Source organism: Phascolarctos cinereus, unplaced genomic scaffold (assembly GCF_003287225.1).
Source record: "Phascolarctos cinereus isolate Bilbo 61053 unplaced genomic scaffold, phaCin_HiC Scaffold_5;HRSCAF=322, whole genome shotgun sequence".
Taxonomy (NCBI): Eukaryota; Metazoa; Chordata; class Mammalia; order Diprotodontia; family Phascolarctidae; genus Phascolarctos; species Phascolarctos cinereus.
In genome coordinates this window covers 349,396,164-349,408,445 of record NW_027555958.1, presented here as the reverse complement: position 1 = coordinate 349,408,445, position 12,282 = coordinate 349,396,164, and the positions used below count along the sequence as shown (strand labels likewise).

Sequence of the window (12,282 nt, the reverse complement as noted above, 5' to 3'; positions counted from 1 at the left end):
TTTACACCTCTCTTTCTTTATCAAGGGAATCCAAGCCCAGGACTTGCACTTTTATGAAATAGTGTACAAAAGACAATTTATTTAAAAAGGGGGGAGAGGCTCTTGGCTTCTCAGAGGAACATAATGCTGCTCCCAGATAAAGCGAAATAAGATCACATAACAACAGAGAGCTTCAACGTTTGCAAAGCACTTTATGAATACTGCTTCATTTTCTCCTCCCAAAAACCCTGGGAGGTAGGTGCTATCGTTATCCCCATCTGACAGATGAGAAAACAGAGGCAGAGATTAGATGAGTTGCCCAGGGTCACAAAGCTAGTAAGTGTCCAAGGTAATATTTGAACTCGGGTCTTTCTGATTCCACATCCAGCATTCTCACTATGTTGCAGCTTTATAAAGCCTCAACACAGAATTTAATAAAGTACTAAAACCAAGGAGAGAGAGAGCTGGCTTGCAGTGAGAAAGACGTGAGTTCAAAGTCTACCTTTGACACAATATAACAATAGCTAACATTCAAATAGGGTTTTAAGGTTTCCAAAGTACTTTACATTATTTGATCACACAAACTCCTTGTGAGGTTGCTACTATTATTATCCCTATTTCACTCATGGGGGAACTAAAGCTGAAAAAGGTTATATAAATCGTCCAGAGTCACACAACGGATAAGTGTCAAAGGCGGAATTTAAACCCAAGTGTCATTGACTCCAAGCCCAGCAATATATCCTCTATACCAGTCAACAGTGGGACAATGGGCAAGTCATGGGCAAGCTGAAGGGCACCTACTGAGCTCATTGGTAGAGGGAGCTTCCTCACCACAAACATACCAATTACAATACCAATGAAATCATACTTCAGGCTGTAAAAAGTTGGGCCAATACTGAGATAACATACTGTAAATAAAGGAACGAAGACAGGAAGCAATATGACAATGTCGCAGCCTACTAACAGCAAAGGATCTTGGGCTGTGTGTATATTCTTTAAAAACTGACAAATAGCACTTTCACATAGAAAATATTTGCCAAAACCCAACAAACTATCCTATAAAAATCTGCTTGAAAATTTAATCTCAATGACGTGCAAATTTGTATTCTTAGAAGAAAGTAGAATTTTTGACACACCAAAAAGAAAAAAATAAAAAAAAAACTTAACAACACATACAAGCCAAAAGGTAACACTAAGTGGCAATATGTTTGGCTTATATATTTTGAATCAGTTACTATTCTATCCCAGCAAGGGACACATCAGGGATTTTAAGAGTAAATCTTGGACACTAAAAATTTTTTTAAATTTAAAAAAATTTTCAAGGTTGGAAAAACTGAATAAAGTCCAAAGGAGAACAACAGGCAAGACAGATTTTTCTGAGGAATGAAAGGTGGGTTAGGGGGCTGTGGAAACTAAGAATTAAGTACAGTTAGGTCCACAAGCCTAAGTACAGGCAGAGAGAGATAAAATCATTGAAGCTCTTAAAATATTTTACAAGGGACCTACTACTAATCACTTATGAAGACAGAAGAGAAAAATAATGGCCAAAAATCAGACAAACATTTTGGGGGCAAAACACCTGTGTGAGTCCCCCTTGGGCTTCAGTTTCCTCATTTGTAAAGTGGGAGCTGAACTTGACCTTTAAAGAAACACTAAATGAAGACAATCAACCAGCAGAGAATCATCAATTAGACCAGACTCTAGGACCTAAGTCCCTCTCATACTGATTCAGTCTTGGCTGCCAGGACTCCTCTCCATTGTGAAATGCCCAGCACACGGGGATTTCGTACATACTGGGTCAATTCATTCAGCTTGTTTCCCTTCCAACAGTGGATGAGTTTCTTTCTAATGGCATGCACCCTTAAGGTACTCTTTTGTGAGCTCAGATCTAGAGCAGAACACAGAACTGTACTAAAGGGAGGGAGAAGCTGCTAAAAATAAGCTCCCACTTTCAGTGTCTTCTGGCTTACACAATATAGTAGCCCTGCTGTTACTCACGATTCTGTCGTAGCAAGGACACACGACATGCACCTATCAGAACCCAAGGGCATCAGTGCTTCAACGGGAAACAGCAGGTCCTGTTTTTCTACTAGATTACACAGAAATAGGCATGGGCCCAACAAGAGTGTGTTTGTGTGAACACAGGGCTCTGACTACATCAAGTTTCAAGCTGCTTTTGTCCCAACAACCAATGTCTCAACACCCAACAGAGAGTTAATCTGATGATGTGACAGCATCAGGTACATTTTACAAGCTTGTGGACAAATTGGTTGTTTTAGCTAATTCTGAAACCCTCGTTCTGAACCCAAATTGGCAGGTTAACAAGCTCCAGTGGCTCGTTTTCCCTATGAATAAATAACACAAAAGGCACAATCAATAAGAAGATGGAATGCTATCAGAAGGTGCATTTTGTTTCCAAGCATTCCAAGCAATCCAGCCTGAGAATGTGGTTCAAAAAACCCCAGTCACTCCACTTAAAACCCAGAGTTCACTAAGTTTAGAAAGGCTTATCACCATGTTGGCAACAAGGTAGAAGAAATTTTAGGCCATGATAAATTACATAGAGTAGATGCCTTCTAAGTTACAGACGCACTGCCTTTGGTGTCAAAATCACAAATCCTGCAGGAATTCAAGTTAGATTTTCCAGTAATCTCACTGATTTGGTCTTCAGTGAATCTTGTACTTAAATGCTTTATGCACTTAAATGTACTAAACGTGCTTAAAAACTCTTGTACTTAAATGCTGTTCCTATTCTCCCCCACCCCATCCAGTAGAATGTAAGTTCCTAGAGGACACCAACCACTGCTTAATAAATTGTTGAAATGGACTGAATTCCCTGCATCTGTATAACAAAGTATTTTACACAGAAAACTCGTCCAAGAAGAATTTTGAACCAATGTGAAAAATCACCCTCCTAATTTTATAACTGTTTATTGGAATAATCTCAAGGGAATTTTCCCATTGTGGAATATCATAATCCCATAGCCAGCTATGTATGGGTCCCTCAGTCAACCTATGAGTCCCAAAGAATTGAGGAATTAATCAAACATTGCCAATACATTCCTTTTTATTTTCTGTTGTCTTTTTTGGTTTGTGCCAGCTCCTTTGAAATAGAGTACCTTCAGTTTCCATAGCAAAGGAGCTCAAAACGGTGTTGGCAAAACACCATACCATCACTGTGGAAAATGGAAAACACCATTACCAAAATTTGTGACAGTAGGCTCAAAGATGTATAGGACATATTGTAAAATCATTCATTCCTCACTAATGGTTCACGATTAGGATCCCTATTTTACAGACTTAGAAAATGAGGTGGAGAAAGGTTCGCTCAGTATTTTTTCAGGGTAAAAGAATAAAAAGGTTAAAGAAAATAAGGAAAATGAGACTAGATCTTTCATTCTGTGGCATATGGTCAATGGCTGGCCAATCCTTGCTGCATCCCTGATCGAATATCTGCTTTTTGCAGGACTGGTTTCTCTCCCTCTTACCCTCCATTGTGCTCCCATTTATTCCTTCAACTCATCATATTCCAAGATGATGATGATGATGATGATGATGATGATGGTAACTAACATTTAGGTGGCGCTATAAGATTTGCCAAGTGTTTTACAGCTCATTTTATCCTCACAACAACCCTGTAAAGTAAAAGTTATTATCATCTCCATTTTTTAAAATGAGGAAACTGAGGCTTGGAGAGGTTAAAAGACTTGCTCAGACTTGTGTCTGAGGCAAGAATCCAATTCAGATCTCATTAACTCCCAGGCCAGCACTCTATTCACTATGCCACCCAAATGAACAGACCAATCTTGTCATTTTACGTTGAGAAAACTGAGGTTTAAAGAGTCTGAGTGAATTGGCCAAGACCACAAACACAGTAAGAATCAAAGCCAGAATCAGGACCCAAATCCTCCAATTGAAAATCCAGTGTTCTTCCATCTGTTCTTTTCCTTGTTTTAATATATTTATTGAATGATTATCATGCAGAAGACACTGTACCAGATAAATATTCCTGTCTTCCACTGACAGTGATTCTCATTTAGAAGGTAGTACTAAAAGTCAAAATCTTGTTATTCAATGTCTTCCTGGGTCCTGGGTTTCGCTGTGTTCTGAGTCAAAGCACTGGATCACAGACTCAGACCTTGAGGTTGTCCAGGCTCTCCCTCTCATTGCACGGATGAGAAAACTGAGACCCAGAAATGTTCAATGTCTTTTCCAGAGTCTCACAGGTAGTGTCAAATACACCAGTATAGCTCTGGGGTATTTAATGATGTTCTCAGCATCTATAATGATGCACAGTTTATCTGTCCATCAAAACAGACCAGATAACAAGTATGCTGTCCTTGTTTCCCAATCATGTGTTATGAAACACATTCTAGTGTCATACATAAAGTTTTTTCCTCATTGGGATCAGGTAGGAGAAAATGAAAAGAGAGGAGAATTGGCTTGATCCTTAAAGACTGCTTAAAATGCTCCAAAATTTAACATTTGCAGATAACATCTTTTTGTTGTTGTTGAGTTGTTTTAGTTGTGTCTGATCTTGGTGACCCTATTTGGGGTTTCCCAGGCAGAAATCCTGAAGTGGTTTGCCATTTCCTTCTCCAGCTCATTTTACAGATGAGGAAACTGAGGCAAACAAGGTTAAATGACTTGTCCAAGGTCACATAACTAGCATCTGAGGCCAGATTTGAACTGAGGAAGATAAGTCTTCCTGACTCCAGGCCCAGCATTATATTCACTGTTCCATCTAGATGTCCCAGACAACATCTTACTGTTTTCTAGAAGAACTTAGCCTCTGCACTTTCTCTGACCTTGACCCTCCACTCTGATCTAGGTTTTGCCATTACCAATTCCTAGCCACTATCAATACAGAACAGCTCTTTGGTTCAGCTAAAGATAATATCTCCTCCAGATGAAACTCAGGTGGCTAACAGGATAAATGCAGCTGTTGGATTGAATAGATGGATTCCAGGAAATGAGATACATCCCTGGCTCTAAGGTGAGCTTTCTGCATAACCTTGGTCAAGTCATTTCATTTCTGTGCATTGTTTCACACCTGGCAAGAAGGAATGTGTTTTTTCCACATTTATTCCCTCCCCAGGGAGGTGTGATGCCCAAGTTTTAATGATCCAAGGGCACTTGAAGCTTGTGGGATTAAAGGCTCTGAATAAATACCAAGAATGACCCTTTTTCACATGGTGCTCTTCCCCATGGTTGATTGTAAGCCTTTTGAGCACACGCCATATGCTATTAAAGCCTCACTCCATGAAGAACCAAGCACACTGTCAGAACTCACCAAATAATAAAGAGTCCATCAGGATTTATGCAGCCCTAGAGAGCCCCCCTAGCTATTTGAAAGCTCATCTAACAAGCCCTGACAATTGAGAACTCAGCAGGTTGGTTTTCCCCCATCAGCTTAAGTGCTCTGTCCGGCACTGAAAGCATCTTAGCATTCCCAGGTTCCCGACCTCTCCTTGATAGCTGGGCACCTTCCCCACTGTCTCCTCCCCAGCCTTCCACAAATCCTCCAGGTCAAGTGTCACTGTTTTCACCCTAGCCTGTTTGTCTCGACAAAAGAAAGAAGACATAGGGGAAGATCCTTGGCAACCAGTCACTTCTCGGTTCTTTTGTTTGCTTGCTTGTAAAACTTCCCAGATTAATGTAAAGTCCGTCCTCAATCAAGCCTTTTGTTTTCTATTCAGCAATCCTCCAACCTGTTCCTTTGTAGTTACTCATTTGCTCAGGAGTTTAGTAACCTGTTGTTTAACCCTACTCCGGGATTCGTCGGCTGCTCGGTGGCAGCTTCGGGAGCGGACAGAGACAAGACTGCAACACGAAGCAGAGCGGCCTTTGAATGCCACCCCCCACACCCAGTAGCTGGGTGATCACCCGCAAGTCGCTTAATTCTGGTGAACTGAGGACAGCACCAGTGGCACTTACCTCACAGGGCTGGTGAGAGAACCAGAAGAGACGTGTTTACATATACATACGTGGGTAAAAATACTCACATCTGTTGTTACTCATCCTGCGTACTCATCACCGTGCAGAGGAAGAGACACCTACCATATGCCTGGGACTGTGCTAAGTACTTTACCAATGTCTCATTTGAGCCTCACAACAACCCTTGGGAGGTAAGTCCTCCATTATCCCCACTTTACAGTTGAGGGAACTGAAGCAGGCAAAGGTTAAGTGACTTTTCCAAGGTCACATAGTAAGGTCTGAGACCAGATACAGACACACACATATAATGTTTTGTAACCATTACAGCACTAATACAGTCCAGACCTATGATCTCATTGACACGAACTCTGAGTGAGGAAATAATAATTAATAATAATAACAATACACATATACATAGCTACATACTTATACCTACATACATATATAATAATTATTACACATTATAATATTTTATACAAAATTGTATAAAAATATTTAAAACAATAATAGTTATATAGAATTAAGGTTTATAAAGCACTTTACACATTTTTCATTTTCTCCTCACAACAACTTTGGGAGGAGATACTGTTATTACCCCCATTTTACAGATGAGGAAACTAAGGTAGATAAAGATAAAGTGTCACACAGCTAATTAGTATCTAAGGCCATATTTGAACTCAGGTCTGCCTGACTCCAGGTGCAGTGCTGTAACCACTGAGGTACCTAGCTGTTCGGGAAGGGGGGGGGGGCGCGAAGGAAAACTCCTGACAGGTAAGCAGTAAAGTGGTCCAGACCTATGATCTCACTGGTGTAAACTCTAGGTGAGGAAATACCAACAGCAGCAACAACAATAATAGTTACTATAGTAACTGTATGGTATAAGTACTGTGTAGGTATATGTATGTGTGTATAGGTGGATAGAGTGCCGGTGCTAAAGTCAGGAAGACTCATCTTCCTAAGTTCAAATTTGGCCTCAAACACTTAGTAGCTGTGTATCCCCGGGAAAGTCACTTAATCCTGTTTGCCTCAGTTTCCTCATCTGTAAAATAAGCTGGAGAAGGAAATGGCAAACCACTCCAGTATTTCTGCCAAGAAAACCCCAAATGGGGCCCCAGAGTCGGACAGACTGAAAATGACTCAACAACATGTGTGTGTTATAATGTATCATCATCATCATCATCATCATCATCCCTTCTATCAGCCACCATTGTCTGTGTGGCATTCTCCCATAAACTTTTCTATCCTACATATAAATACACACACACACACACACACACACACACACACACACACACACACACGCGCGCGCACGCGCACAGTCACATCCTTACCCAACCAACTCTTTCCACCTTGGAGTTGACCTAAGAGTACAAGGGGCAATAGCATAACAGCACAAAACATAAACAATTCCTTTCACGGAGTCCACAAGCTCCTCAAGCCAATGTTCTTGCCATCCCCTGCTTCCCTCTTATTGGCCTCCCACATCTGCTAAATACCACCCCCTCCTCTTCCAATGGCCTCCAAATTCAAGAAGAACAAGAAATGCTATGTGACATTTGCTAGGAATAAGTCAGAAACTTGTTAAATTTTTCCAAATATGATTTAGAAAAAGTGTAAGAACAAAGTAGAGCCTCAAACTGGAAGTCAATGAGGTGAGTGGCTTAAAAAGTACAGGGCAACTGATGAACTAAGGAGCTAGGTGACCTAGGCTGGAATCCCTGTTTTGCCTCTGACTAGTTATTTGACTTCACAGCTCTGGGCCTTCAGTTTCCTCATCTGCAACATGAGATGCCTGGACCAGGGAATCTTCAAAGATATCACTGCTGCTAACAATGAGCATGAGAAGAACTTCATCTAAGGAGCAGTATGGTATAATAGAGAGAGCTGGCCTTAAAGCAAGAAAGACCTAGGTTCCAGTTTAGCCTCTTAAATAATAACAATGATGATAGCTAACATTTATTGAGAGCTAAGGGCTTTACAATTACTATCCTATTTGATCCCCACAACACTCCTGGGAGGTACGTACTATTATTATTCCCATTATACATAAGAGGAAACTGAGGTGGGCCGAGGTTAAGTGACTTGTCCAGGGTCACATGGCTAGGAAGTATCTGTGGCCACATTTGAACTCAGGTCTCCCTGACTCCAGACCTAGCACTGCATCCACTGTATCACCTAGCTGCCCTATACTAGCTCTGTGGCCCTAGGTAAATCACTTAACCTCTCAGTGCTCTGGACAATTCTCTAAGACCATAAGTTGCAGAGAAGGCATTGCCCTACATGGCTAGAAGTAATTTCCTTAGCTGTTGCTGTTGTTCAGTAATTTCAGTTGTGTCCGACTCTTTGTGACTCCATTTGGAGTTTTCTTGGCAAAAATACTGGAACAGTTTGCCATTTCTTTCTCCAGCTCATTTTACAGATAAGGAAACTGAGACAAACAGGGTTGAGTGACTTGCCTACGGTCACATGACTAATGTCTGAGGCTGGATTTGAACTAGTGGAAATGACTCTTCCTTACTCTAGGCCTGGCACTCTATCCACTGAGCCCCGCAGCTGCCCCTTCTTTAACTGAAAGTTGTCTATTTCAGTGAAATCACACATCTATTCCCCATTTATATTGGTTATTACATATGTTTAACTGAATCAACTAGGTGGAATGTGATATGTATGCCAGGGGCATACAACTGGAATGGACATATATGTGTTTCAGAGGAAATATTCACAACCATTTATTTTGTACCACAAAGAAACCATCTGGAAGCAGGACCCATTGAGAAGCCCCTAAAATGAATATCTGTGGCCTGGATAATCTTTAGAAGGGTGTTCTGAAAGAATGAATCCAAAGAAAGGTACTAAGACCTCTTCCAGGGCTTTCACTCATTCATTTTGATTATGACCCAGCAGATTTCACATGATAGATTAAAAAGTCCTAAGACCTCTCTTACCTGGCAAAGAAGGATGTTGCCACCGAGGTGCCCGGGGAAGTTTCGCTGGCAGTGCAGGGGCTCTGTGAGGCCGGAAAGCTGTACACGGAGGGTTTGTCTGCATTGTAGCGGTTCAGGGCAGCTTCTGTCAGTCCCTCTCGTCCAGGTTCAGTCATCAGCTGGGAAATCTAACAACAGAAACAGGGCCGGGGCTCATTAGGCAAAGCACTTCCTTCCTTCCTCCACTCTTGTCACCTCTTTGGGTGCAGGCAGTGAGGCAGGGCCGGTGGGAACCAGAAAATGGGAGGTGGGGGAATGAGAAGAGAGAGTCGCATTTCCACCCCCCCATATGTGTTCAGTTATGTGCATGTGCCCATAGCTTCTAGGGGGCTATTTGGTAGCACTTTCACTGGGATGCCCACCTCATTTTCATTAAAAGTAATGGAATAAAATTACCCCCTGACATTGTAAGTTTCAATTACATCTGTGGTCTTCCTTCCATTTGGAGGAGAAAGCACAAACCATTTTCCCTACGCTCTTTCACAACACACCGGAGGCATGGTGACATTAACCAAAGCTTATTTCTTACAGGGTATAGACACAAACACTCTAGAGTGCAAGCCTGGGACCAAAAAAAAAAAAAACCCACCCACAATTTTACAAAGGAAGAAGGCGAGCCGGAGGATGAAGAACAGGAAGAATTCGACAAAATACTGGTTGCTACTACTAGAAATCAGCAAATCTGCTGCTAGTAAGGAAAGCCCCAAGAACACAGTCAGTCTTCCCATTCACATGCTTCTTTTCATAACTCACCCCCAAAAATTCAAGGGAGAAAAATTCTGTCTTCATCTGGGGCCAAGTGGGAAATGTACCACATCAGTTCTCTTGGCCACTGAAGTGATTTTTTTTTAACCAATCCAATTGCCCAGAATTTTCTTGCAGGGTTTCAATAGTTTAAATGAGCTTCTTTGTCCAAATGACACATTAAGATAACTTATTTCTTCTTTCTTTGCACTATCCTACATTTAGAAACTGAAACCTCAATGGAAGGCAAAGGATAACCTCCTGTCTAAATTTGCCTTGATTCTCTCTGTGTGCCTCCTTTGATTAAACAAACAAACAAACAAACAAAAAAACCTACCTCCCTATTTCCATGTGTAAATGTGGTACCTTATGGAAAGATCCATGTTTAGGAAGTGCTAATCACAGTGAGAAAGCATTTAAGTGTCTACTGTGTGCCAAGCACCAATTGGGTTGTAAGTACCATAAAGCCTCAGCCAGATTCTAAAAAGGCCATTTACATAGGGCCTTACTTTAGAAACTTTAGCCCACAAGACAAAGAGGAAAATCCGTCCAATGAAAAAGGGAAATTCAGTCCAATAAAAAGTCTTAGACCTGTAAAATCCCCTCAAGGGCTGAAGAGAAAAATCAGCTGGTGTTTCTAATTGCCCAGACAACACAAATGGGATAAGGGGCAAATTAGAAACAGATTTTGCCCTGTAACTGAGCAGGCCAGAAGGCCAGCCAAGGAATCCCATTTGCTAATCTTCTCGCATAGCGTCATTTGTACTTTTCATCATTAACAGAGTAGTCATTACTCTGGGCCTTGCCGCCCCGAAATCTTGTTCTTCATGCTTCTATTTTGAAAGACTCGGCATCACCGAAATGCAATCCTGCTAACAAGCCCTCTGTAATTCCCTCTCATTCAGCCCACTGTAAAGAAAGCCAATCCAAGTTACAGAAATAGGAGAGCAAGGAGGGATACAGAGTCAGCTCCCTGTGGGATAACCAAAGTGTGTTCTCGTGGAAAGACATTCCTTATTCTCCAAAAGGTCTGAGTACCATGGATGGCTAGTCTGTGTTACAACATTTCTGCGGCTTTCCCTTTCATCCTTAGGGTAGGGTCCTTTGCCTAGCTTCAGAAGAGAAGCACATTCCATGCAAGCAGAGGTGAGGCAGACAGATGGCAGCAGCTACTAGTTGGGGAACATGGCTTTGGCCTTATGATTAAAACGTATTTATGAAGAATTCAGCTAAGCACCATACAATGAGAAAGACACAAGATCTGACTCTGACATCTGGTAACTTTATCATCTGAGAAATGGGGTTGATAAGACTCACCTTGCCTATATCATTGGGTTGTTTTGAGATCAAAGGATGTCATTAATCAATCAGGAAGCATTTATTAACATCTTCTTTGTGCTAGGCGTTGTTCTAGCCCCTAGATTCAAAGAGGTAGTCCCTGTCTCCAAGGAGCTCACATCCTATCCAAGGAGACAACTTGGACACGTCAAGACATTAGGACACACCCTGTTTTCCAGAGGTAAGGCCCACCCCTAGTGGGAGGGGGGACCCAAGGCAGTGTGGGGAGACCTCAATACTTATACCAATGGCAACACAGTGAACTGTAGCCCTGACAATGAGGGGTAACAGCACAATGTGACAAGTTTGGTTCACAGCAGGACTTCACGACTGGAACATGGGTACCTGTCTGGTGCCTGTCTGAGATTAGAGAACATATGGTGCTGATCAAAGCAATATAATAATTACGTGATTTTGGCAGAGGATGAGATGAAATCACCTAGAGGGTAAACACAAAGGATTGTTGTTATGCCAAGCTCAGGGCACAGCTTGCTTGCCCCGGAAAATAGGGTGTCTCCTAATATCTTGACATTCATATAAAAATATCTACAAAAAATGAATATAAGGTAATGGGGGGCAATAACAACTAGATGGATAAGGAGCAGTTTGAGGTAGAAGGTGGTTTATGTGCTGAGCTCTGAAGTATACTAAAGGCTGTAAGCAGCGGAGGTCAGGCAGGACTGCTTTCCAGGCAAGGGGGACAACCGATGGAAAGGCCTGGAGAAGGAAATGGATTGTCACATGTGAGGAATGGCAAGAAGGCTAGTCTGGTTGGGCTGCGAAGTATGTGAAGGGAAGTAATATATAATAACATTGGAAAGGTAGGTTAGAGCTAAGTAGGTTTGAATGGCAGGCACGTATACGGGGAAGTACTTTAGATAACTACAAAGCACTACATAAAATGTAATGATAGTAGCTGGCAGTATAGCATTTTAAGATTTACAAAGCATTGTAATGCATTTCACAGGATTCAGGCTTAGAAGGGACTTCATAGACCACTGCAAGAGAAATGATGGTATATAGGATAGAATGCTAGACTTGGAGTCAAGGAAAACCTGGGTTCAAAACCCTACCTTGGTGAGGACAGGCAAGTCACTTAACCTCTCTAACAGTCATTCAGTCATTTTCCAGCTGTGTTCCAACTCTTCATGACCCCATTTGGGGTTTTCTTAGCAGAGATACTGAAGCAGTTTGCCATTTCCTTCTCCAGCTCATTTTACAGATGAGGAAACTGACACAACCAGGGTGAAGTGACTTGACCAGGGTCACATAGCTAGTAAGTGTCTGAGGCCAGATTTGA

General features: G+C 41.8%; 1 protein-coding gene across 1 annotated transcript in view; it reads right to left on the bottom strand.

Annotated features, from left to right (window-relative positions):
* KIF26B (kinesin family member 26B) overlaps positions 1–12,282 on the bottom strand; it is a 622,963-nt gene that overhangs the window by 315,697 nt on the left and 294,984 nt on the right. Inside the window, exon 4 of the mRNA XM_020982108.2 lies at positions 8,862–9,028. Within this exon, the coding sequence (XP_020837767.1) occupies positions 8,862–9,028 (167 nt within the window). The remainder of the gene's footprint in view (positions 1–8,861; positions 9,029–12,282) is intronic.